General features: G+C 42.7%; 2 protein-coding genes across 4 annotated transcripts in view; one reads left to right on the forward strand and one right to left on the reverse strand.

Moving 5' to 3' along the window:
• SLC44A4 (solute carrier family 44 member 4) overlaps positions 1-8071 on the forward strand; it is a 58512-nt gene extending 50441 nt beyond the window's left edge. The window contains exons 17-21 of the mRNA XM_060759532.2: positions 1283-1386; positions 3851-3924; positions 4027-4192; positions 6036-6120; positions 7042-8071. Of these exons, the coding sequence (XP_060615515.2) occupies positions 1283-1386; positions 3851-3924; positions 4027-4192; positions 6036-6120; positions 7042-7148 (536 nt within the window). The 3' untranslated portion in view covers positions 7149-8071. The remainder of the gene's footprint in view (positions 1-1282; positions 1387-3850; positions 3925-4026; positions 4193-6035; positions 6121-7041) is intronic.
• A 2770-nt stretch (positions 8072-10841) lies between these two features.
• The window catches only part of LOC132765246 (uncharacterized), a 29405-nt gene continuing 14433 nt past the window's right edge, over positions 10842-25813 (reverse strand). For all 3 annotated transcript variants that reach the window (XM_060759492.2, XM_060759491.2, XM_060759494.2), the window contains exons 3-11: positions 25416-25541; positions 23652-23747; positions 21668-21781; positions 20709-20846; positions 18873-19052; positions 15864-16040; positions 15475-15654; positions 12393-12486; positions 10842-11116 (exon numbers count right to left, since the gene is read on the reverse strand). In XM_060759492.2, the coding sequence (XP_060615475.2) occupies positions 11091-11116; positions 12393-12486; positions 15475-15654; positions 15864-16040; positions 18873-19052; positions 20709-20846; positions 21668-21781; positions 23652-23747; positions 25416-25541 (1131 nt within the window). In that variant the 3' untranslated portion in view covers positions 10842-11090. The remainder of the gene's footprint in view (positions 11117-12392; positions 12487-15474; positions 15655-15863; positions 16041-18872; positions 19053-20708; positions 20847-21667; positions 21782-23651; positions 23748-25415; positions 25542-25813) is intronic.

The raw sequence follows: 25813 nt of genomic DNA on the forward strand, positions 1-25813 counted from the left end.
TCATGTGTTTTAATTGCTTATATAGTTAGATTGTTTATATTTTTATGAGATGTGTTTTATTGTTTACTTGCGCAGCATTGAATTTTTGCCGGATTTGTAAACGGCCCCTCCTGGGTCGAGAAAGGCGGGATAGAAATGAAATAAATAAATATAGTTACTTGGACCGGTTAGGTTTTTATCTTGCTTGTATTTTTAAATACAATAGGATCTCCACTAATTTTTTTTGAACGTGAGACAACATGTCTCAAGAAACCTCTAGATCCTTCAGTGCAACTTGGTCATAAGTTGGCTTTAACCCTGAAGGACCTAGAGATTCTCAGGAAGACCATATTAAACAAATTTGCAATAGTTAAATCCGCAAATGTGGAACGCTGACTATAGAATGTTTTATTTAATTTTATCCACTTTTGTTGTATCAAATAGTTTTTCACTGTACTTTACTTTCATATTGGTTACTATACCAGGAGAAAGACAAAATGTAAAATGTTGTATTTTGAAATGGTCATATGACTGGTCAAATAAATTATTATTATTATTATTATTATTATTATTATTATAAAATAAACAAATAAATGAATTGAAAGAGGAGAGTATCTAGAAAAATCTAAGACAATATCCCTCTAAAACTAGTTGCAACCTCACAGCATAGTTGCACTGGACCTAGAGATTCCTAAAGAGAACATTTTGATATTGACAAGCTGGAATGTGTCCAGAGGAGGGCGACTAAAATGATCAAGGGTCTGGAGAACAAGCCCTATGAGGAGCGGCTTAAGGAGCTGGGCATGTTTAGCCTGAAGAAGAGAAGGCTGAGAGGAGACGTGATAGCCATATATAAATATGTGAGAGGAAGCCACAGGGAGGAGGGAGCAAACTTGTTTTCTGCTTCCCTGGAGACTAGGATGTAGAACAATGGCTTCAAACTACAAAAAAGGAGATTCCATCTGAACATTAGGAAGAACTTCCTGACTGTGAGAGCTGTTTAGCAGTGGAACTCTCTGCCTCAGAGTGTGGTGGAGGCTCCCTCTTTGGAAGCTTTTAAACTGAAGCTGGATGGCCATCTGTCAGGGGTGCTTTGAATGCAATATTCCTGCTTCGTGGCAGGGGGTTGGACTGGATGGCCCATGAGGTCTCTTCCAACTCTTTGAGTCTATTTTAATTAAATCTGTGAATAATCAAATCCCCAGAAGTCAGACCTGCAAATATGGAGTGCCGACTATATATTTAAGGCAGTGTTTATGAGAAAACGTAGTCTAATTCTACTCTCTCTGGTTGCAAATTGCAGACTCCAATAATCCTGTTGCCCGGTGTATCTTGTGCTGCCTGAAATGTTGCTTCTGGTGTCTGGAGAAGTTCCTCAAGTTCCTCAACAGAAATGCCTACATCATGGTGAGCTTCACTGGTTGGCCGGAGAGAAGATTCTGGGGTAGGATGGGGTGGCCCATAGAATTCGTTTTGGGGAACTCAGTGGGGGCATTCAAAGGGGCACGCCAGCCAAGGTAGCCAAAAGGGGCAGAGGCAGAATATCCCAGTGGCAATGGTGAAGTAGATAGAGTCACAAAACTTGGGGAAATTACTGTTTTTTGTTAGCTTGTTTGTTTGGGGTTTTTTTTTCACAACAGCTCCCAGAATCCCACAGCCAGCATAAGCAGTGGCTGCTTAGACAGTTGCCATTCTATATTTAATTCTTCCAGTGATTCTCAACCTGGAGTCCCGAGATGTTTTTGGCCTACAACTCCCAGAAATCCCAGCCAGTTTACCAGCTGTGCTGGTACAGCTGTACCAGGAGCTCCAACTTCCTTTTCTTTTCTTTCTTTTTCCTTTTTTTTTTTGAGTGTTTGCATGTATTCCAATGTTCCATGCATTTTGCAGTAAGGTGGCTTCCCTTGGTTTGCAGTCATGGGGCTAGCCACCTGCCTATCATCGTTGAGTTTTTTAGTTCCGCCCCTTTCCCCAGGGTTCGGGAAGGAAAGGGAGACATTTTGGTTCAGTCTTACAGTTGAAAGCTTAGCTACAGGACATGAATCAGCTCCACCTGTAGAGAAGCTTCATTTCTTACGAAATTCCGGAGGGAAACAGTCCCAAAGCTCTGGCTGGGGAATTTACAGCCTCACAGCTTTAAGGAAAAGCCTTTAACAGAAACAGTTTCACAGTGCAATCCTTGTTGGGGTTAAAGAAACAAACCCACAACATTCGTGGAGAAAATCCAAAGGACTCCATCTGGAGAATCTACAAAGCCTTGGCTGGTAGGTCTACTCAGGACCCAAGAAGCAGTTTGGAGCCGGGAGTAGGGCCCACACCAGCAAAGTTTAGAAAGTAGATTTCCCAAGGAGGAGTTAAAAAGGGTTTTCCTCTTAAAGAAAAGAAACAGTTCACGAAGCCAGTTGCCTGTTCCTTGTGGACAAGATTAAGAAAGCCACCAGTTGATTCAAAGCCTTGAAGTATTTGATTGTTTTATTGAAGACCTAAGCAATAATAAAGGACCTTGTTAAACTTTTCAAGCTTCTAAAGACTTTGTATAGGAAAATCCTTAGGGCCTCTCAGCTGAGGCACCCCGGCTTCCCGCTGGGCACAAAGAGCACGTCCTGTTCAAAAGCCAATTGCTATAGGCCCAGCACGTGACAGCACACCAGCTGTTAGGATTTCTGGGAGTTGAAGGCCAAAAACATCTGGGGACCCCAGGTTGAGAGCCACTGTTCTTAAGCTCTGCCCAGTATCATTTGGATGTGGATGGCCAGCTTATCAGAACAGATGTCATATTAAGGAGGGGCAAGCTTGATTTCTCCTGCTCCTAAGACTAGGGCACGGAGCAGTAAATTCAAGAGGTGCCACTGATAGTCAGAACTAACCAACAGTGGAATAATGCTGCTGCCTGGGAACATGGTGGAGTCTCCTTCTTTGGATCTTTCTAAACAGAGGCAGGGTGGCCATTTGTCAGGAATGCTTTGAATGTGTGCTCCTGCATGGCAGAAGTGGGTTGGATTGGATGGCCCTTGGGGTCTCTTCAACCTCCTTGATCCTACCGTGATGCAGTGTGAGACAACCATCTCAGGTGAGATAAGGTGAAAGGTTGTGGTGGCAGTTTTGGGGCTTTTCAGTCTAAATGGTCTAGATGTGTGTGTCTCTACTGAAGGTCAGTGAATTACACAACATGCAGCCTGAGCCCACTAAACAATTATACTGTCTATTGTTTTATGTAGGATGCTGTCAGAAATATTAAAAATTAACTAGGTATTTTTAATTACAAAAATGTGAAAGGGTTACATGCATGCAATGACTAAGTAAATGCTGCAGTTCAATATAAGCAGGTGTGCCTGTAGTTTAGTACGCCTCAGTATTAGTTGCCCCCAATCTGGGAAAGCCCTTAGTGTGAACTAGAGTCTCTGAATGTAGGTGAACGACAACTCCAAAACTCAAGGTCAGTGCCCACCAAACCCTTCCAGGATTTTTCTGTAGGTCATGGGAGTTCTGTGTGCCAAGTTTAGTTCAATTGCATCGTTGGTGGAGTTCAGAATGCTCTTTGATTGTAGGTGAACTATAAATCCCAGCAACTTCAACTTCCAAATGACAAAATCTATCCCCCCGCAACACCACCAGTATTCAAATTTGGGCATATCGGGTATTTGTGCCAAATTTGGTGCAGTGAATGAAAATACATCCTCCATATCAGATATCTTAATTAAGATTCAGAACAGTAGCACAATTACAGTTATGAAGTAGCAACAAAAATAATGTTATGATTGCGGGTCACCACAACATGAGGAACTGTATTAAGGGGTTGCGGCATTAGGAGGGTTGAGAAACACTGATTGAACCAATTTCTTTTGTCTTTCAAAATTCTTCTATTTCTCAGATTGCTATTTATGGAAAGAATTTCTGCATCTCAGCCAAAAATGCCTTCAAGCTGTTGATGAGGAATGTTGTCAGGTAACCAGGGTACAAGAGGGAGGGTGGGATCAGGCCATAGCAAGTAGATCTGAATGAGAAGATGACATTCCCAGTTCTGTCCTGGCCTTCCGTCCCATCCAGGGTTGTGGTCCTGGATAAAATAACAGACCTGCTGCTCCTTTTTGGAAAGCTGCTGGTGGTTGGAGGAGTTGGCGTGCTCTCTTTCTTCTTCTTCACGGGACGCATCCCCATCCATGACGCCCGGTTCCAGTCCCCCACTTTGAACTACTACTGGCTTCCCATTCTGGTACGTATCAATAACCCTTTCCATCCTTTGTGTTTATCTGCCCATCTATCCACCCATTCTTTCATAGCAGATTTTGTACACAGTTTTACTTGTTGCTGCCATCTTGTAGTCCATAGGGCTTCCCAAACTGTGTATTGTGACACATTAGTGTGTCAGCTGCAGTGTGTAGGTGTGTCATGCAAATATAACATGAAACCGCTGAGTTTCCATATATACTCGAGTATAAGCCGCTCCGAATATAAGCTGAGACACCTAATTTTACTACAAAAAACTAGGAAACCATATTGACTCGAGTATATGCCGTATTGACTTGAGTATAAGCCAAACTGAGTCCCCCATGTGGGGAAAAGGGCAGGATATAAATATATGAAATAAATATATGAAATAAGCCGAGGGTGGGAAATGCAGCAGCTACTGTTAAATTTCAAAATAAAAATAGATACTAATAAAATTACATTAATTGAAGCATCAGTAGGTGAATATTTTGAATATTACATAAAACTGTAATTCAAGATAAGACTGTCCAACTCTGATTAAACCATTATTCTAAACTTCTTCAATGTATGTGTGCTTACATAAATGTAATAAAAATAATAAGAGTAAAACCATAAAGATGATAATAATAGAGTAAAATAATAAATGTAATAATAATAAATAAAGTAAAATTATACAAATAATAAAAATAATAGAGTAAAATAATGTAAATGTAATAATAACCATAATAATAGAGTAAAATAATAAATATAATAAAAAATAATAGAGTGAAATAATAAATAACATTGACTTGAGTATAAGCTGAAGGGGACTTTTTCATCCTAAGAAAGGGCTGAAAACTCACCTTATACTCGAGTACGTATAGTAAATCATATATATTTAAAAATATAAATGAAAGATTTTTGTGGGATATGTTGTGTTGCTATACATTTTGCTATTACAACGTACATGTGTGGCTGTATTTCTTGTAAATCTGAAGGTGTTTAAGGTAATTGCAGGGAGTGCTGTGGTTTTTTATTTTTGAATGTATTTAATGTTTTTTTACTGGGAATTTTAAAATTCTGTTTATATTTAATCCTGTTTTAATGTTTACATATTGGTTTATTTTAAATTGTTTTTATAAAATTGTATACTATTGCTTTTATGTCAAGCTACTTTGAGTCTCCTTTAGAAGAGATTAAAGTGGGGTATAAATAAACATAGTAATTATATTATTATCATTTTACTGACACAACACAGTATGTCACAGCAAACGAGATATATATGTTGGATTTCGTATTTATATTATTATTATTATTATTAATAATATTATTATTATTAGGGATTTGTTTAACCTCTGGTTTGCTACTTAAACTGATTAATGTGTTGCAAAATGATGCATGTCTAAAAAGTTTGTCCACAGCATGAAATGTGTGGAAAGTTCTGTTATTGTGACTCTTGAGATGAATCCACCATGTGGTTTTCTTGGCAAGATTTCTTCTTTTCCCTTCATCTGAGGTCATGTAGATTTCTATAATCCAGTTTAAAACAGATAATCTGCATTCAGAAATTGGATTATATGGCAGTGTAGATGGGGCATAAAGCTCAGAGAGTGAGAGTTTCTATGGTTGGGATTCAAACAGTGTTCTCCAGGGTCCAACTCTTGGACCATTATATCACATTGTCTCTTAAAATTCTAATACAAAGGCAAAAAGTTAAACATTATGGTCTAATACCCTGAAGGCACCAGATCTTCCAAGATCAGCAGGTTCAGGTCTGGTTAATACTTGGATGGGGATAGCCAAGGAATGCCATCAATTTGAAGTGTTCTTTCATTGAAGCCTCACCCTCTCATTGTGTTCTCCTCCAGACGGTGGTGGTGGGCTCCTACCTCATAGCCCAAGGCTTCTTCAGCGTCTACAGCATGTGTGTGGACACTCTCTTCCTCTGTTTCCGTGAGTATTTTTCCTACCCTCTTTGGCTCACTTCACTGCCTTGAACTTACCTCTCCTTACGAACCATTCAGGAATTTAAGATCGCCTGGGGAGGCCCTGCTCTCGGTCCCGCCTTCCTCGCTAGTGCATCTAGCAGGGTCGAGAGACCAGGGCCTTCTCAGTGGTGGCCCCTTGGCTGTGGAACTCCCTTCCCAAGGATATTAGATCAGAAAAGAGTGAATACTTGGCTCTTTGAGCAAGCTTTTGGTAAAACAGCGTAATTGGATAAATACAGTATGATTAAATAATGTACACAGAATGGATTAGACCAGGTGTCCTTTTTAAACAGAGGGCCAGGTCCCAGTCCCTCAAACTGTTGGAGGGCCAGATTATAATTTGAAAAAAAAAATGAATTCCTATGCACACTGCACATATCTTATTTGTAGTGCAAAAGACACATAAAAATAATGCCATAATTAAAATGAAGAACAATTTTAACAAATATAAACTTATTAGTATTTCAATGGGCAATGTGGGCCTACTTTTGGCTGAAGCGATAGGATTGTTGTTGTTATTGTGTGGTTTCAAGTCATTTCAGACTTAGGTTGACCCTGAGTGAAGGCCGGGTAAATGACCTTGGGGGGCCGCATCCAGCCCCCAGGCCTTAGTTTGAGGACCCCTGGATTAGACGATGCAAATGGATAAGGAGTCAAACTGGTTAGACATTAATTTTTATATTTTTAATTGGTTTTATATGAATTTTATTGTGTGATATTAAATGTTGTTAACTGTATGTATGTATGTTCATGGCATCTAATTGCTGCCAATCTGTACGCCGCTCTGAGTCGCCTTCGGGCTGAAAAGAGCAGGATAAAAATGCTGTAAATAAATAAACAAACATGGAAAAGCCTGAAGCAAGCTTTGTCTCAATTCTCTCCGCAGTGGAAGACTTGGAGCGGAACGACGGCTCCCTGGAGAAGCCTTACTACATGGACAAATCCCTCATGAAGATTCTCAACAAAAAGAACAAAGCAGACCAGAATAAATAATTCTGGCAAAAGTGGGCACCCATCCCTCAATTTGTTGATTCCCATGACCCTGGTCCTTATCATTTTTTGCTGTATCAAGTACAGCTTACTATGCACCTTCTTCCCTTCATTCCAAAGTTGTTTTTATAAATGGGCCTTGCACAAGAAAACTTGCCAATTTTGCACCATTTTCTTTAACCTGTTGCTTTCCTTGTCCTGCTATTATCCAAATATACCCAACTGGAGAAACTTGATTGCACTAGCCATGTTAATTTATATTTTTTTAACAGCGGCAACCATTTTTAACACAATGCCATATAGTTTTTGGCTAGCTGTGGTGGCATTCCTTATATGGATGATTGGCTAATCCTATTATAGGATTGCTGTGAGTTTTCTGGGCTGTATGGCCCAGGAGATTCCATCTGAGCATTAGGAAGAACTTCCTAACTGTGAGAGCTGTTCAGCAGTGGAATTCTCTGCCCTGGAGTGTGGTGAAGGCTCCTTCTTTGGAGGCTTTTAAACAGAGACTGGATGGCCATCTGTCAGGGGTGCTTTGAATGCAATATTTCTGGTTTTTGGCAGTGAGTTGGACTGGATGGCCCATGAGGTCTCTTCCAACTCTATGATTCTATGTTCCAGAAGCAATGCTTCGGGAACATGGCCATACAGCCCAGAAAAGTCATGGGAACTCAATGATTTCAGCCATGAAAGCCTTCAAGAACACATTGATGCTGTTATACTCCTTCCAGGTAGCCTCTTTCAGACTATTGCTTGGTTGACTATCTTGTCTTCCAAACACTTCCTCTCCCCACAACTGTGTTCTTGATCACCACATGGTTGCCTACTTTTCTCTTGGTCTCTGTGCAATGCCTTAATCAGCACCCATACTTTTCTGCTCTTTCTCTCTGCATTGTAGAATGAATGTCGTTTACCAGTTGCCTATGTCTACCCTTATTGCGTATTTTTTATTTTTTTAAAAATATGTTTTTATTTATTATTTTAGCCAATTTTTCCAATAATGCTATTAATTAACTGTCCTCTATCAGGTTCAATGATGCCGCTCCCTATTCAGATAGCCAGTTCCCTTTCAAATTATTTTGTCTACTGATCTGTTCTTTTTGTGGCATTTGCCAGATTTCAAATGGTTATGCTTTGTAATGTAGTGAAACAATTGGGGTTTCGGCCAACCCAATTCTCTCCTGTCTTATTTCCTAAGTGCCTTCACTGAACAATGACGTTTACCTTTTCTCATAATATATAATAGGGTCACGATGCCAAGTCTGCCAAAGCTCAGGCCCACTAGGAAAGGCAGACTTTTAAAATCCGTACATTTCAAACCCAGTTCTCTAATAAACAGCTCCCATTTTTACACTGTTTCTATGGCTCTGGGAGCCCTCTTTTAAGTCCTTTTTAGGGCGTTCTTAAATCTGTTTTTATATTGCCACGTGAGCTGCTAAAATGTACTGTATATAGATTTTTTTTCTTTCTGTACAGAATTTTTTCAAAAAATTATAGGAACCATACAGATTTATTAAAACTGATTCTAAACTGAGTTTTGCGCCTCTTCCTCATTTTCTGGCGTGGGATGATAGCTAGATGCAGCAGAAACAAATAGAAGATTGAATTCTATTGGTTAATCTCAACTAAGGTCGCTTCTACATTGTAGAATTCATGCAGTTTGGACTTTCAATAGCCATGGCTCATTTTTATGGAATCATGTGATTTGTAATTTGTTTATTTGTTTATTTATTGTGTCAGAAGTGCGTTGAGGGTACGGTTAAAATGTATGAAAAACCACAAAGTTAAAAATTGGCATTATGCTACATTTCCTTGGACCAGTAGCTGGCCACTTGGGAGTGCCTCTGGTGTTGTGCGTGTGGCAGGGCTCAGACCGCATTGTAGTAAGTGGTCTGTGGTTCACTCTTCTCCTTACTGACTTACTTAGGCGATCCCTCATTGTCCGAGTAGGATTGTCTTCCAAGATCGGTTTACTGGTGGTGGGTATATGTAGGTGACTGTGGAGCCCTATTCTTGACCTGCATGTTCTCCCGCAGTGAGGGCATTGGTTTCCAGGTGGAAGGCGGTCCCAGTCAGGCTTGATGCGCTTTCCTCTTGGCACATTTCTCTCTTTTGCCTTCCATTTGTGCCACTTCAAATTCTACAGCACTGCTGGTCACAGCTGACCTCCAGCTAGAGCAGTCAAGGGCCAGGGCTTCCCAGTTCTCAGTGTCTATGCCAGAGTTTTTAAGGTTGGTTTTGAGCCCATCTTTAAATCTCTTTTCCTGCCCACCAACATTCCATTTTCCATACTTGAGTTCAGAGTAGAGCAACTGCTTTGGGAGACGGTGGTCACGCATCCGGACAACCTGGCCGGTCCAGAATCAACAGGCACCTAGTCTAGAGTTTACTTCTTGGAGTTCTCTAGGGAAGTCATGCTACCCCTCTATTCGGCTTTGGTTAGACCACACCTAAAATATTGTGTCCAATTTTGGGCACCACAATTCAAGAGAGATATTGACAAGCTGGAATGTGTCCAGAGGAGGGCGACTAAAATGATCAAGGGTCTGGAGAACAAGCCCTATGAGGAGTGGCTTAAGGAGCTGGGCATGGTTAGCCTGAAGAAGAGAAGGCTGAGAGGAAATATGATAGCCATGTATAAATATGTGAGAGCAAGCCACAGGGAGGAGGGAGCATGCTTATTTTCTGCTTCCCTGGAGACTAGGACACAGAACAATGGCTTCAAACTACAAGAAAAGCGATTCCATCTGAACATGAGGAAGAACTTCCTGACTGTGAGAGCCATTCAGCAGTGGAACTCTCTGCCCTGGAGTATGGTGGAGGCTCCTTCTTTGGAAGCTTTTAAACAGAGGCTGGATGGCCATCTGTCAAGGGTGATTTGAATGCAATGTTCCTGCTTCTTGGCAGGGGGTTGGACTGGATGGCCCATGAGGTCTTTTCCAACTCTTTGATTCTATAAGAGCACTTACTCTCTCTCCTCCTTCCTTCCCCTGAGGCTTTTGCAGTTCACAGAACCTGGAATGGAGCCCTTTGAGGAAGGAGGAAAACTCTGAAGCTCAAGAGACCTCAATTTCAGGTTTTTAAAACTGCCTTAAGGCTTCCGAGGAAGGAGGGAAAAGCAGAGCTTTAGAGAACTCAGTTTATAGGCCTTGTCTTTGAAGAAAGGGAGGGAGGGAGAGCCTCAAATGGGGGTGCAACTATTATGTGAGGAAACAAAAACACCCTATTTTTAGCACACCAAAAATTGACAGCAACTATGATGCAGTGATGAAATTGGAGTTCAAAATGGGCAATGGCGTATTTTGGTTTCAGATTCTGGAATTTTAGATGTTCCCATCCACCCACCACCACAAAAAAGCCACCTTTGGTGTGTCATTTGTAAGATGCACACAAACATTTCAGTACCACCAACAGGGGAAAAAACTGTGTGATTCTATTGATGCATCCCATTTTTAGACATGTTTATATGGGGGAAGGTGTGTTTTAGAATTAAAGAAATACAGTATGTATGTGTCCTTTAAGTCAACTTACAGTGACCCAATAAATTTCATAGGGGTTTCTCAGGCAAGGGGGTTCTGCCGGTTCCTTTCTCTGAACGTCCCCATTCTCTGAACTCTCCCTGTGTCCCTTGTGGCCCTCCCCTTGAATGGTTCACAGACCAAGTCACCACCAAAAATAAGAGACTCCAAATTCAAGCAGTTTTAAACTTGTTATTCCATGTAGGCAGTGTGCTTCCAAGACATAGTTTGTACCCTGAGAGAGCTTATCTCCAGCATCCTCTCAACATTCACTCCCCCATAAATTGAAGAAGAGAAGTCGACTCCACCAGATTCCCCTTCTGAAATAAATGACAGTGTCTTCCTTTCTTCCTGTGCAGTGTTTTGGATAATCAGTGTCTATCCATTCTTGATTCCCTGGACATCTTAAGGTCAGGTGCAAGTGGATTTAGGTGGAAGGCAGAAGAGACAGGCCTGGAATGAAAATAAACAATACAGTCAAGTTGTTTGCAAGCTTCATTAAGGTTCCTATGGAATTGTTCTGCTCCTCGAAGAACAGTCTTGCAAACATGAATTTATGTTTTACTAACTTGTTCATTCCTACAGTCGCTTCTGACTCTTTGTAATCTCATGGACCAGCCCACGCCAGAACTCCCTGTCAACTGTCACCACCTCCAGCTCCTTCAAGGTGTTCAACATCTTTATTAATGACTTAAACGAAGGGCTAAAAGGCATGATCATCAAGTTTGCAGACGACACCAAATTGGGAGGGGGGGGGGGCAATACTCCAGAGGACAGGAGCAGAATTCAAAACGATCTTGACAGATTAGATGGGCCAAAACTAACAAAATGAAGTTCAACAGGGACAAATGCAAGATACTCCACTTTGGCAGGAAAAACGAAATGCAAAGATACAAAATGGGGGACGCCTGGCTTGAGAGCAGTAGGTGTGAAAAAGATCTTGGAGTCCTCGTGGACAATAAGTTAAACATGAGCCAACAATGTGATGTGGCGGCAAAAAAAGCCAATGGGATTTTAGCCTGCATCAAGAGGAGCATAGTGTCTAGATCTAGGGAAGTCATGCTACCCATGCTCTATTCTGCTTTGGTTAGACCACACCTGGAATATTGTGTCCAATTCTGGGCACCACAATTCAAGAGAGATATTGACAAGCTGGAATGTGTCCAGAGGAGGGTGACTAAAATGATCAAGGGTCTGGAGAACAAGCCCTATGAGGAGCGGCTTAAGGAGCTGGGCATGTTTAGCCTGAAGAAGAGAAAGCTGAGAGGAGATATGGGAGCCATGTATAAATATGTGAGAGGAAGCCACAGGGAGGAGGGAGCAAGCTTGTTTTCTGCTTCCCTGGAGACTAGGACGTGGAACAATGGCTTCAAACTACAAGAGAGGAGATTCCATCTGAACACAAGGAAGAACTTCCTGACTGTGAGAGCCATTCAGCAGTGGAACTCTCTGCCCCGGAGTGTGGTGGAGGCTCCTTCTTTGGAAGCTTTTAAACAGAGGCTGGATGGCCATCTGTCAGGGGTGATTTCAATGCAACATTCCTGCTTCTTGGCAGGGGGTTGGACTGGATGGCCCATGAGGTCTCTTCCAACTCTTTGATTCTATGATTCTAAGGTCAATCCAGTCACTTCAGGGATGCCATCTATCCATCTTGCCCTTGGTCGGCCCCTCAAGGGAAAACCTTTACCTTTACTCATTCTTAAAATCTCCACTTCTTCCCGTTGCCTACCTTGTCTCCCTGGGACCTGCTTCAGCCCTCTCAACCAGCGCTCTTGCCATCGCCATAGGATCCGGTCCTTTTCCTCTCCCTCCCGCAGAAGCGTCTGCCAGAAAGGAAACAGAACTCCTCAGAAGCAGCTCTCAAGCCCTAAAGCTAAATCTAATGCAGTGTTTCTCAACCTGGGGGTCGGGACCCCCAGAGGGGTTATGAGTGGGTGTCAGAGGGGTTGCCAAAGCCCATAAGAAACCATAATAATAATAATAATAATAATTTATTTATACCCCGCCATCATCTCCTCAAGGGGACTCAGGGCGGCTTACATGAAGCCATGCCTGTCAATAAAGTAAAACAATGTAACACAAGAACACAATAGAAAATAAGAAAATAAATAACATAAGATACAAAACCAATATAAATAAACAGCGCAACAATATAAAATCAGAACATAGTATTTTCTGTTGGTCATGGGGGTTCTGTGTGGTAAGTTTGGCTCACTTCTATCATTGGTGGGGTTCAGAATGCTCTTTGATTGTAGTTGAACTACAAATCCAAGTAACTACAACTCCCAAATGTCAAGGCCTATTTTCCCCAAACTCCATCAGTGTTCACATTGGGGCATAGTGAGTATCTATGTCAAGTTTGGCCCAGATCCATCATTGAGCCCACAGTGCTTTCTGGATGTAGGTGAACTACAACTCCAAAACTCAAGGTCAATGCCCACCAAACCCAGTTTTTTCTGTTGGTCATGGAAGTTCTGTGTGCCAAGTCCGATTTGATGATTTACACCAGTGTTTCTCAATCTGGGGGTCAGGATCCCTAGGGGCGGGTCTGTGAGGGGGTGTCAGAGGGGTCGTCAAAGACCATCAGAAAACACAGTATTTTCTGTTGGTTATGGGAGTTCTGTGTGCCAAGTCTGGTTTGATTCCATCGTTGGAGTTCAGAATGCAATTTGAGCGTAGGTGAACTACAAATCCCAGGAACTAGAACTCCCAAATGACAAAATCAATCAATCCCCCCCCCCCCCCAAACCCACCAGTATTCAAATTTGGGCATATCAGGTATTTGTGCCAAATTTGGTCCAGTGAATGAAAATACATCCTGCATATCAGATATTTACATTGCGATTCATAACAGCAGCAACACTACAATCATGAAGTAGCAATGAAAATATGGTTGGGGGTCACCACAACATGAGGAACTGTATTAAGGAGTCGCGGCATTAGGATGATTGAGAAACACTGATCTAACCCAATGAAAGAGGCCTACTCAGTCTCGGAAAAAGTGCCATTCATATTATAGGCACTAGATGGAGGAGATGTGCTGAGTGTGGAAAACACCCCTTGCTAAATGCTCCAATACAGCATGCAAAGCACTGTCAAGAGAGGGAGAAAATTTAACAGCAAGCACTAAGCAATAGCCTAACTCACTACCAATAGAACTCACTACCTCTGAGGATGCTTGCTATAGATGCAGGCGAAACGTCAGGAGAAAATGCCTCTAGAACATGGCCATATAGCCCGAAAAAACCTACAACAACCTAATAGGCTATGTGCTGCCTTATTTTGTTAATTCTTTCCCTGCCACTGAAGCTGGAGAATTTTCAACAGATAGTAAACGGAAATGACACTATGTAACACCATTTTTGTTCCTGTTATGAATGTAATTTCCCAAATTGGTTCTATCATAAAAACATGGAAAAAGTTTATTAAACTGCAAAAACATGCATTTTGCGGGACATCCTGCAGTACATTTTGCTATAGTTTTTCAATGAATATTTCATCAACTACTTCATCACACTAGAAAATGAATCCTCTTTAAATCCGTTTGCTGCCTCCAGCACAATTCTGGGGTTTGTAATTTAGGGAGGAGCCTTTAGCAGCCTCACAAAACGACAAACCCCAGAATTCTGCAGGAGGAAGAAACCGGATACATTAAGTCTAGTCGTGTCTGACTCTGGGGGGTGGTGCTCATCTCCACTGCTAAGCTGAAGAGCCGGCATTGTCCGTAGACACCTCCAAAGTCATGTGGCTAACATGACTGTATGGAATGCCGTTACCTTCCTGCCAAAGTGGTACCTATTAATCTACTCAACATTTGCATGTTTTCGAACTGCTAGGTTGGCAGATGCTGGGGCTAACAGCAGGAGCTCATCCCGCTACCCCAGATTCAAACCACCAACCTTTTGATCAGCAGCTCAGCGGTTTATCCTGCTGCGCTACCGGGGGCTCCTTCAAGGTAAGTACTACACAAGCAGGAAATAACACTTTCAAACCAGGAACAGGAGCAAAATAAGGCAGCAGTTAGCCTATTGCTTAGTGCTTGTTGTAAAATTTTCTCCCTCTCTTGACAGTGGTTTGCATGCTGTATTGCAGCATTTAGCAAGGGGTGTTTTCCATACTCAGCACATCTCCTCCATCTAGTATCTATAATATGAATTGCACTTTTTTCGGAGACTGAGTTGGCCTTTTTCATTAGGTTAGATCAGTGTTTCTCAACCATTTTCCCCCCAAATTTTGTTACATAGTGTTATTATTATTAGCTACTAACAGGGTATAGTACAGCAGCACACTGGGTGCAGTGCCTAAAGACCTTGGCCTGTACTTAAGCACAATCGGCACTGACAAAACTGCCATCTGCCAGCTGCAGAAGGCCACCTTTGATGGAAATGGCTTCGTTGATGGGTTTTCCTCATCAATGAAAAGACACAATACAGTCACGATTCAAGCACGATTCAAGCACAGTGTGACTATGGGAAAGTCATAGAATCATAATTGGAAGAGACCAATTATGGGCCATCCTGTCCAACCACATTCTGCCATGCAAGAAAAGCACAATCAAAGCACCCAACAGATGGCCATACATCTTCTGTTGAGAAGCTTCCAAAGAAGGAGCTTCCACCAGACTCCAAAGTTCCACTGTTGAACAGCTCTTACCATCAGGAAGTTCTTCCTAATGTTCAGGTGGAATCATTCAAAAAACCACCTAGTTTCTTTTGTATTACCAGCCTCCTGTTGTCTTCAAGGTCCCTTTGTATCCTGCCTTCCAGTTCTTTCCCCCAGGTTTTCTCCCTACTTTCCCCCTTTGGGCTCACCCCAAGTGCACGATCCTTCACATCTCCCATCTGCCGAAGTAAAGCCAGCTGGCTGCGATGCTCCTCCAGTGCTGTAGCCTCCTGGGCCAGTTTCTCTTCTGCTTCTGCCAAGCGCCGGCGTAGCTTCTCAGTTTCTTGGGCCCGTTCTTGGGCATCCTGGCCAAACTGACGAAGTTGAGCCTGTATGTAGAGAAATAAGTTTTTAATTTATGTTCCTACCATTAAAATGGATATCGTTTTTACTTTATTTTTTACTTTATTTTTATTCAAAAGGCTGAGCTGCTAAACTTGCTAACTGAAAGGTCAGCAGTCCAAATCCGGGGAGCAGAGTGAGTTCCAGCTGTGCCACCACCCAATCCACATTTGCACCCATTAGATACCATGGATACCTGAAGTTCTTGCTCCCGAGCAGCTGCTGCCTTTTCGGTTTCCTGTAGGCGTCTTTGCCACTGGGCTTGGATCTGTTCCTGTTCAGCTAAGGACTGGGTCAGGAGGTTTTCCTTTTCGTGGATTTGCTGGAGCAGCCCTGGGGCAAAGTGCGGGCTGTTGAAGGAGTTTGCCAGGGCCTTGAAGACACACACAAAGACACACATGAACACACATGGTGAAGAATGGAAGTAAGACGGATGGGGGAAGAAACACATAAGAGAGGTTGCTTTATCTCCCTTTTGGGGAGATAAAGCGAGGTATAAATAAATATAAATCAATAATAACCACTCTTTGTCAATGAGAACCGAAATCTATCCCATTATAGGCAGTCCCCGAGTTACAGACAAGATACATTCTGTAAGTTTGTTATTAAGTTGAATTTGCATGTAAATCGGAACAGCTTCATTTTTAAGTGTAACTCCAGTCAAAAATATATTTTATTTAGTTTGGGTAGCATAGGGAAGGGTTAACACCCTTGCGGTGTTTGTTTTGCTATCTGTGCCCCTGTTCAGATAGCATAACAAACTTCACTTTCTGTCCCTGTGAGAATTCAATTTTGAAAAAATTTGGATTGTGGAAACAAGGATTAGTGATAAAACTTCAGTTAAGACACCTTTTCCCCATGATAACTCTTCCAGGAGCGAATTTCCCTTCCTAGAGGTAGATTTCCCCCACTTTTGTCTCAGTCCCGTTTGTAACTATGGGTCATTTGTAAGTCAGATGTTTGTAACTCGAGGACTCTCTGTTGTTTTCTTAGGCAAGGAAGACACAGAGATAATTTTACCAGTTCCTTCCTTTGAAAAGTAGCCCAGAGCACTTCCCATTGGTTGGTGATCTCCCATTCAAGTACTAACCAGGGCTGAACCTGCTTAGCTTCCAAGATCATAGAATCATAAAATTGGAGGAGACCACAAGGGACAACCAAAGCACTACCCACCAGATGGCTATCCAAACTCTGCTTTAAAAACCTCCAGAGACAGAAACCCACTTTACTTTGAGGTAGCATATTTCACTGCCAAACAGTTCTTGACATCAGGAAGTTCTTCCTAATGTTTAGGTGGTATCTCTTTTCCTGCCGTTTGAATCCATTGCTCCACGTCCAAGTCTCCAGGGCAGCAGAAAGCAGGCTTGTCCCTTCCTCAAGGTGACATTGTTTCAAATATTGAAACATGTCTATCATGTCCCCTCTTCTCAGAAGGACTATTACTTCCCTTGATCTGCAATCTAGAAGATATGCTTAATGGAAGGAGATGAATAATGCCAAGATCCCAGTTATCCACAAGAAGGATGAGCACCAGCATTCATTCACCTGGTTTCTAAGCTTCCCCCTACAAACACATCACAATTGGGTCCTTTTTCAAGCTAAACATACCCAGTTTCCTGAACTGCTCCTCCTAAGGTTTTGAGACCTTTTACCATTTTGGCCACTCTCCTCTGAACATGTTCCAGTTCGTCAATACTGGAAACAGTGTTCCAAGTGAAGCCTGACCAAAGCAGAATACGGTGGGACTGTGACTTTCTTCAATCTCGACCCTAAACTCTTATTGATGCAGTGTAGAAGTGCATTGGCTTTTTCAGCTGCTGCATCACACTGTTTAATATTTACACAAATCATCAGCCACTTCCAGAAGGAACAGAGAGTTTCATCTATGCTGACGATTGTGCCATCACCACTCAAGCAGGGAGCTTTAAAATGGTTAAACAGAAGCTCTCTGAAGCTCTAGGTGCCCTTACTGCCTATTACAGGAAAAAATCAGCTGATTCCTAATCCATCCAAAACACAGTCATGTGCTTTTCACCTTAAGAACAGACAAGCATCTCGAGCTCTGAGGATTACCTGGGAAGGAATCCCATTGTAACATTGCAGCACACCCAAATACCTGGGAGTTACCCTGGACCGTACTCTGACCTACAAGAAGCACTGCCTGAACATCAAGCAAAAAGTGGGCACTAGAAATAATATCATACAAAAGCTGACTGGCACAACCTAAGTATCACAACCAGACATCTGCCCTTGTGCTTTGCTATTCTGCTGCTGAGTACGCATGCTCAGTGTGGAATATATCTCATCATGTTAAACCAGTGGGTGTGGCTCTTAATGAGACATGCTGCATTATCACAGGATGTCTATGCCCCACACCACTGGAGAAATATATCTGTTGTGTATCTTTGGCATTGAATGTTTGCCATATATGTGTACATTGTAATCCGCCCTGAGTCCCCTGCGGGGTGAGAAGGGCGGAATATAAATAAATAAATAAATAAATAAATAAATAAATAAGCTGTTTAGTCGGTATTGCACCACCTGACATCCATCGGGAAGTAGCAGCCAATAATGAAAGCACCAAGGCAGTGACATCTCCGGCCCATCCCCTGTTCAGATATCAGCCAGCACGCCAACATCTTAAATCAAGAAATAGCTTTCTAAGATCTACAGAGAAACTTGCAGGAATACCTCAGCAAGCAAGAGTCCAAAAGTGGCAGGCTAAAGGCCGGAGCCTCAATCCATGGCTGATACCTCCTGGGCCCACAGAACACTTGGAAGGTGCTGAACAGACTGCGCTCAGGTAGCACAAAGTGCAGAGCCAACCTTAAGAAATGGGGCCACAAAGTGGAGTCCACGACATGTGAGTGCAGAGAAGAGCAAACCACAAACCACCTATTACAATGCAGTCTGAGCCCTGCCACATGTGCAGTGGAGGACCTTCTTATAGCAACACCAGAGGCACTCCAAGTGGCCAGCTTCTGGTCAAAGGACATTGAGTATAATGCCCAGTTTTTATTTTTGTTTGTGGTTTTAAATACATTACAGCTGTACCCTCAATTTGCTTATGCCATGATAAATAAAAACCACATTAGCAGCCTGTGGTCTGCTAAGACTCCTAGATTCCGTTCAGAAGTCCTGTTTCCTGGTGCCTTTGGATGTCTCGCGATTTTTACCCATGCATTTTCAAATATTGACCACCTACTTCCACATCCTTGTTGCTGCTGCTCAGGGCCTCCTGGAGGGCTTTGACCAAGGTCTCCTTCTCCTTCAAAGTCAGGAGCCAGGTCTGGTCGTGCTGTTGCCAGGAGTCCCGGGCGGAGGCGCCCAGCGATTCCAGACGCTGGATCTCCAGCTCCTTTTGGTGCAGCACCTCACGCAACGCCTGCAGAAAAAGAAAAGAACAATTACAGGAGCTAAAATAGTGCCAGGCTGTCCGGTCAGTGGAGTGATCTTTTGTCCTATGGCTTCTGGGCCTTTGTCTCCCAGCAACCACAAACCCCAGACTGCTAACCAAGCAGAGATTTCGTATCTAGGACTGTCTTTCCCACCATGGAAAAATCCAGGCTAGTTTTGCAAGAACAATGGAGCTTTTAAAAAAGGCTGAGAAGGGCACATGATGTTATTGACATACCAGGAAAGAGAGAAATGCAGAAGGGAAACAAGATGAAATGAGACCACTAGGAAGGCCTGCAAGTGGAATTAAGTTGGACTACGGATCCCATGACGATATTCAAGACCAACCAAATTCTTCGTGAAGCATGACACATCTTGTTTATGTGTGCCTCCCAGTTGCAGCCCTAAGGTGGCCTTATCACAGGGTTTTCTTGGGAAGATCACTTCAAGAGAAAGTTTGCCATTGTCTGTGAGGCTGAGAGAATGTGACTTGCTGAGTGGGAATGCAAATCCCAGTCTCCTAGAAATTTAATCCAACACTCAAACCTATATCAGCCTAGCTCTACAAGACAACAACACCCCATTTATAAAGGCAGATTTATGACTTTATTGGCCTTGAGGTTTAGAAAGCTAACTGGGAATTTTTGTAATGAAAGGAATGCTAACATAGAAACACAGAATTGGAAGAGATCTCGTGGGGCATCCAGTCCAACCCCCTACCCAGAAGCAGGAAAATGGCATTCAAAGCACCCTAACAGATGGCCATCCATCCTCTGCTTAAAAGCTTCCAAAGAAGGAGCCTCCACCACACTCCAGGGCAGAGAGTTCCACTGCTGAACAACTCTCACAGTCAGGAAGTTCTTCCTCATGTTTAGGTGGACTCTCCTTTCTTGTAGTTTGAAGCCATTGTTCAGCATCCTAGTCTCCAGAGCAGCAGAACAAGCCTGTTCCCTCCTCCCTATGACTTCCCCTCACATATTTATACATGGCCCTCATCATGTCTCCTCTCAGCCTTCTCTTCTGCAGGCTAAACATGCCCAGCTCTTTAAGCTGCTCCTCATAGGGCTTATTCTCCAGACCTTTGATCATTTTAGTTGTCCTCCTCTGGGCACATTCCAGCTTGTCAACATCTCCCTTCAATTGCAGTGCCCAGAACTGGACACAGTATGATTCCAGGTGTGGTCTGACCAAGGCAGAATAGAGGAGTAGCATGACTTCCCTGGATCTAGACACTAGGATACTATTTATGGAGACAAAAGCACCATTGGCATTTTGTTTTTGCTTTTTCTTCCTGCTGCATGACATTGCTGGCTCATGTTTAACTTGTTGTCTGCGAGGACTCCAAAATCTTTTTCACGCATACTGATGTCAAGCCAGGAATCGTCCCCTATTCCGTATCTTTGATGAAATGTTCAAAATCCTGCTATGGAGTGTCAGATTCAGCTCAAAATTCCACATGCAGCCCCGTCCCCGCCCCCAAAATATATAAGCCAACTTCCAAAAAAAAAAAATGCAACCCTGCCTGCAGGAAAAGGCCAGAAGTGGAATGGATTGCCTCATAGCATGGCACCATGACTTAAATGTCCACGACACTCCCAGACCCTCCTCCTTCCCTTGTCTCCAACATTAACCGCTCTATCCATACATGCAGCGTCTCCTCGCCTGTGCGCAGGGCAGCGTGAAGTCTTGCCAAGTCGGCATCTTTATCTTTCAGGGCCTCTTGGAGGTGCTTCACTTCACGATGGACTGACTCCAGGGCCAAGAAATTGCCAGATAATGTCTTCTGTTGGGTAGAAACAACACAGAAGGAGAAGAAAGACCAGAGATGAAAAACATGAAAATCTGTGAAACAAATGGCCTATTTGGAGCAGGGAAACAGATAAGTCAAGGTCTACTGAAAGCGGAAAGGCTACCCTGGTGGGGCAGCAGGTTAAACCACTGAGCTGCTGAACTTGCTGACCCAAAGGTTGTCAGTTCGAACCAAGGGTGAGCTCCTGCTGTTAGCCCCAGCTTCTGCCAACGTAACAGTTCGAAAACATGCAAATGTGAGATCAATAGATACCGCTTCTGCGAGAAGGTAACGGCATTCCATGCAGTCATGTTGGCCACATGACATTGGAGGTGTCTATGGGCAACGTCAACTCTTCAGCTTAGAAATGAAGATGAGCACTACCCCACAGAATCGGATACGACTAGACCTAATGTCAGGGGAAACCTTTACCTTTACCAGTAGCAGAAGATCAGTAATCCAGACTTCAAAATAAATTGCTTTGGGTCTATAATTTACATAATTCCCCAGGCCGGATAGTTACTCACCTTGATACCAGGGAAATTCAGAGTTTTGGTTGAAAACATATATAATGACTCGAAACTCTACTATTACACAGGTTCACACTTCTCCAATCCCAAACAGTCAATGATGCCTAACCTTTTGTTGTTGAATAAGTTTTTTTTGGCTTAAGGAAGCCTTTCTTTTCTTGGCCTGGGAGTGTGTGACTCACCTGTGATCTCTCAGTGAGTTTCCATGACTGAGCAAGGGATCAAACTCTGAACCAATGTTCAAACTACTACAGCATGCTCACTCTTGGCAGAGATCTTGCTCACCTCTAACACTTGGTCTCTGTCCTTCAGGCGCTGGGCCATTTGCTTGGTCAAGGCTTCCAACACAGAAGGCTTGGTCCCTGGAGTCCCAAGAGACTGCAAGATCACCAGACAATCCTAGAAAAGAGGAAGAATATGCTTGCCTTGAAGTGTGGTGGAGTCTCCCTCTTGGGAGTTTTCAAACATAATCTAGATATCCATATGTTGGGAGGGCTTTGATTGCATGTCATGGGGTTGGACATATCAACTATATGATATGAAGACACACATATATAGAGACCTTCTGAAGAGCCCTGAGATCCTTCCACGCCTCTTACTTCCTTTCTCTTGTTAGTTTTTGTTATTAATTATTATTATTATTTTAGATATAATATTAATTTATAATTCAACTACATGCTGATGTGTTTTAATGATCAACTCTACAACAGCTGGTATTTCCCCATGGCCTGTTTTGCTTGTTGACCTCTATCATTTGTTTCATACTAGAAATATTGCAACCACAATGTTGTGTGCTTGATGTGAGGATTTGAAAAAGGATGCCATGATGTGGCGGATTGACTGGAGAGGCATATTTATTTATTTTATTTTTATTTATTTGACTTGTATACCGCTACTCCCAATTTGGGTTTACAGCAGTAGATTAAAACAATACAATTAACTTTAAAATACAATAAAAACAAGAACAGACATAGTCCTGAGTTAGCAGCTGATTGGCTGATCATGCCAAGATCCAGAGTTCTGATTGGCTTGCTGCTGGGACCAATGGTTTTAACTGCTACTTTTTCTTTGGACAGTGAAGAGAGTGCTGGCTGACAGTTCTCTTGAAGCTTGGTCATTTTAAGGCATGAGTCATATTTAAAGACTATTTAAAAGGACTGTTTTATTTCCTCTGTTATTTGTGTCAATTCAAAGAGACTTGAATTCAAAGAGACTGTTGTATATATTGTTGCCCTAATGGTGTCTCTAAAGCAGCCTGTTTCTACTGATTTCTAAAATGGAGTCTGAGATGAATAGCCCCCAGATCTGGTCACATGGTCTGCAGTCCCTCCCACAACATAGAGTTAAGGAAAACGGCATACCAACACACACATACTATACAATACAGGAAGTAATCTGAATAATATACAAAAAAATTACTAGTGGAGACTTGAGAAACTTCTCCTTCATAAATATACCTTTTCACTGCTATCTCATCCAGAGTTTTATCATTTTGTGTTATGAATTTGGCCTGCCCACTGTGTTTGATTTTTTGTTATGTTATTTTGCACTGCTTATTTTACTTGAATGTTTTGTATTCCATTGTGATGTTATTTCTTGTTGATCTGTATGTTATTTTGCTGTAATGTATCATTGGGCTTGGCCTCAAGTAAGCCGCTCCGAGACCCCTTTGGGGGAGATGGTGGCTGGGTATAAATAAAGATGATATTATTATTATTATTATTATTATTATTATTATTATTTGCTTTTCTGCCCAGTTTCAGGACGCCTCCTAGCTTTGCATCCCAGCTGGGAGGACACAGTACAGCTAACATCCTACCCAACATATAGAAACCTTTGCAGGCACCACTATTCCATCCTCACAACACTACAGCGATAGGCCAGACTGAAAGTCAAGCCAAAAGGGCACCTAGCAAATTTCCCACATTTGAATCTCAGCCTCCTCATTTCTTATGGCCAGGTAGAATTCCACAGGATCAACATTGCATTCTTGTTGTGTGCCTTCACATTATTTCTGATTTTTATGACCCTGTCACAGGGTTTTCTTAGAAAGATTATTCAGAGGGAGTTTGCCAAATAATCATAAACGTCCCCTGCTGGATTTTGTCTGATTCAGTGGGCTCAGGAATCCTGCCAAAAAGCAGCAACCTTGGGCCTCTGATGACGCATTCATTCCTTTGGTGCCCTTGTGAGAAAGGAATGAAAGAAACACGAGAAGTGACCACTTGTGACCTGAAATGCCAGCTTCTTCTCCCTGACCCCAAGTCACCTGTAACAGCTTTTCCTTGCTCTGAAGGCATCTTGTCATTTGATGAATCAAACGCTCTTGACTTCCCATAGTTTTCTCAAGTGGAAGGCCAGTCTCCTATGAGAGAGAGGAGTTGGAGAAGGAGGGACAACAAAAATTAGATGGGTTGTTTTGTCATTTTGGTGCAAGTATTAGTTCTGCTCAGGGTGACTCTTCTATTAAGTAGATGTTGGGAAGCAGTCATAGATGTCTGGCTGTTCCTCCCTCATGGTAGAATTTGCCTCTTTTGTTTTTAATGTATTGGACCTGGTCCTATTCAACATCTTTATTAATGACTTTATTAATGAAGGGTTAGATGGCACAATCATCAAGTTTGCAGACAACACCAAATTGGGAGGGAGAGCCAACACTCCAGAAGACAGGAGCAGAATTCAAAATGATCTGAACAGGTTAGAGAGATGATTGGCCGAAACTAACAAAATGAAGTTCAATAGGGACAAATGGAAGATACTCCACTTAGGCAGAAAAAAATGAAATGCAAAGATACAGAATGGGGAATGATGCCTGACTCAACAGCAGTATGTATGAAAAAGATCTTGGAGTCCTCCTGGACAGAAAGGTGAACATGAGCGAACATTGTGGTGCAGCAGCAAAAAAAAAAAGCCAATGGGATTTTGGCCTGCATAAATAGGAGTCTAGTGCCTAGATTCAGGGAAGTCATGCTATCCCTCCGTTCTTCCTTGGTCAGATCACACCTGGAAAAATGTGTCCAATTCTGGGCACCATGGTTGAAGGAAGCTGGAATGTGTCCAGAGGAGGGTGACTCAAATTATCAAGGGTCTGGAGAACAAGCCTTATGAGGAGTGGCTTAAAGAGTTGGGCATGTTTAGCCTGCAGAAGAGAAGGCTGAGAGGAGACATGAGGAGGGCCATGAGAGGAAGTCATAGGGAGGGAGCAAGCTTGTTTCTGCTGCCCTGGAGCCTAGGACGCAATGGAACAATGGCTGCAAACTACAGGAAAGGAGATTCCACCTGAACATTAGGAAGAACTTCTTGACTGTTAGAGCTGTTCAGCCATGGAACTCTCTGCCTTGGAGTGTGGTGGAGGCTCCTTCTTTGGAGGCTTTTAAGCAGAGGATGGATGGCCATCTGTTGGGGTGCTTTGAATGTGATTTTCCTGCTTCTTGGTAGGGGGTTGGACTGAATGGCCCACGAGATCTTTTTCAACTCTATCAAGTCAACTTATGGCAACCCTACGAATGAGAGACCTCAAAGTCACCCTATTCTCAACTGTCTTGAAATCACAGAATCCTAGATGTTGGGAGATTCAGAGCTATTACTTTCTCATTTAGATGTTTGTCACCTGGAGAAATAAAGCAAAGATGCTCCCAAACAAGAGAGCAACTTGATTAACATAACCCCACTCTTCCTTGATGTGCTTCCCATCCTCATGTGGGATTAGCCTATGCACTGTTTGACAAAGCTTGGGGGAAATATGCTTTTTCAGTCTTCCAGCTCCTCAACCAGCAAAGGCAAGTCAAACGGGAACCCTCCACAACTCAGGTGAGATCTATAAGCTGGGGGTTCCCTCATCACTACTTTAGAGCAGTGGTTCTCAACCTGTGGGTCCCCAGATGTTTTGGCCTTCAACTCCCAGAAATCCTAACAGCTGGTAAACTGGCTGGGATTTCTGGGAGTTGTAGGCCAAAACACCCGGGGACCCACAGGTTGAGAACCATTGCTTTAGAGGAACTGAAGTAAACACCAAAATGAAACAGCCCTTTACCTGGCTTGCCACTTCTCCTCCCTTCTCCTGGAAGCTCCTGAGCTCCTCCTCAGCTGCCTTGAGACGTTCCTTCAGGTTGTCAAAAGCTCCTTGGAGGTCCTGGTGTAGTGTCCGCTGAGGTTGGTGCTTTGGGAAGAAAACAAATTAAATCGAATCCTAAATTAGGAGACAGGGTTCTTGGGCTCACAAAAAATATTGTCTTAGTTTCTGGAAAAGATCTAAGAGCCTAGATTTATGGGTTCTACTTTCTCTGACCAGGACTTGAAGCATGTGATATTCTTCCTCCATGCCATATTCCTCCACATCATTTGGTGTATACTAGGCATGGGGAAACTTCAGCCCTCCAGGTGTTTTGGAGTTCAACTCCCACAATTCCTAACAGAATTGTGGGAGTTGAA

Source organism: Anolis sagrei, chromosome 2, assembly GCF_037176765.1.
Source record: "Anolis sagrei isolate rAnoSag1 chromosome 2, rAnoSag1.mat, whole genome shotgun sequence".
NCBI lineage: Eukaryota > Metazoa > Chordata > Lepidosauria > Squamata > Dactyloidae > Anolis > Anolis sagrei.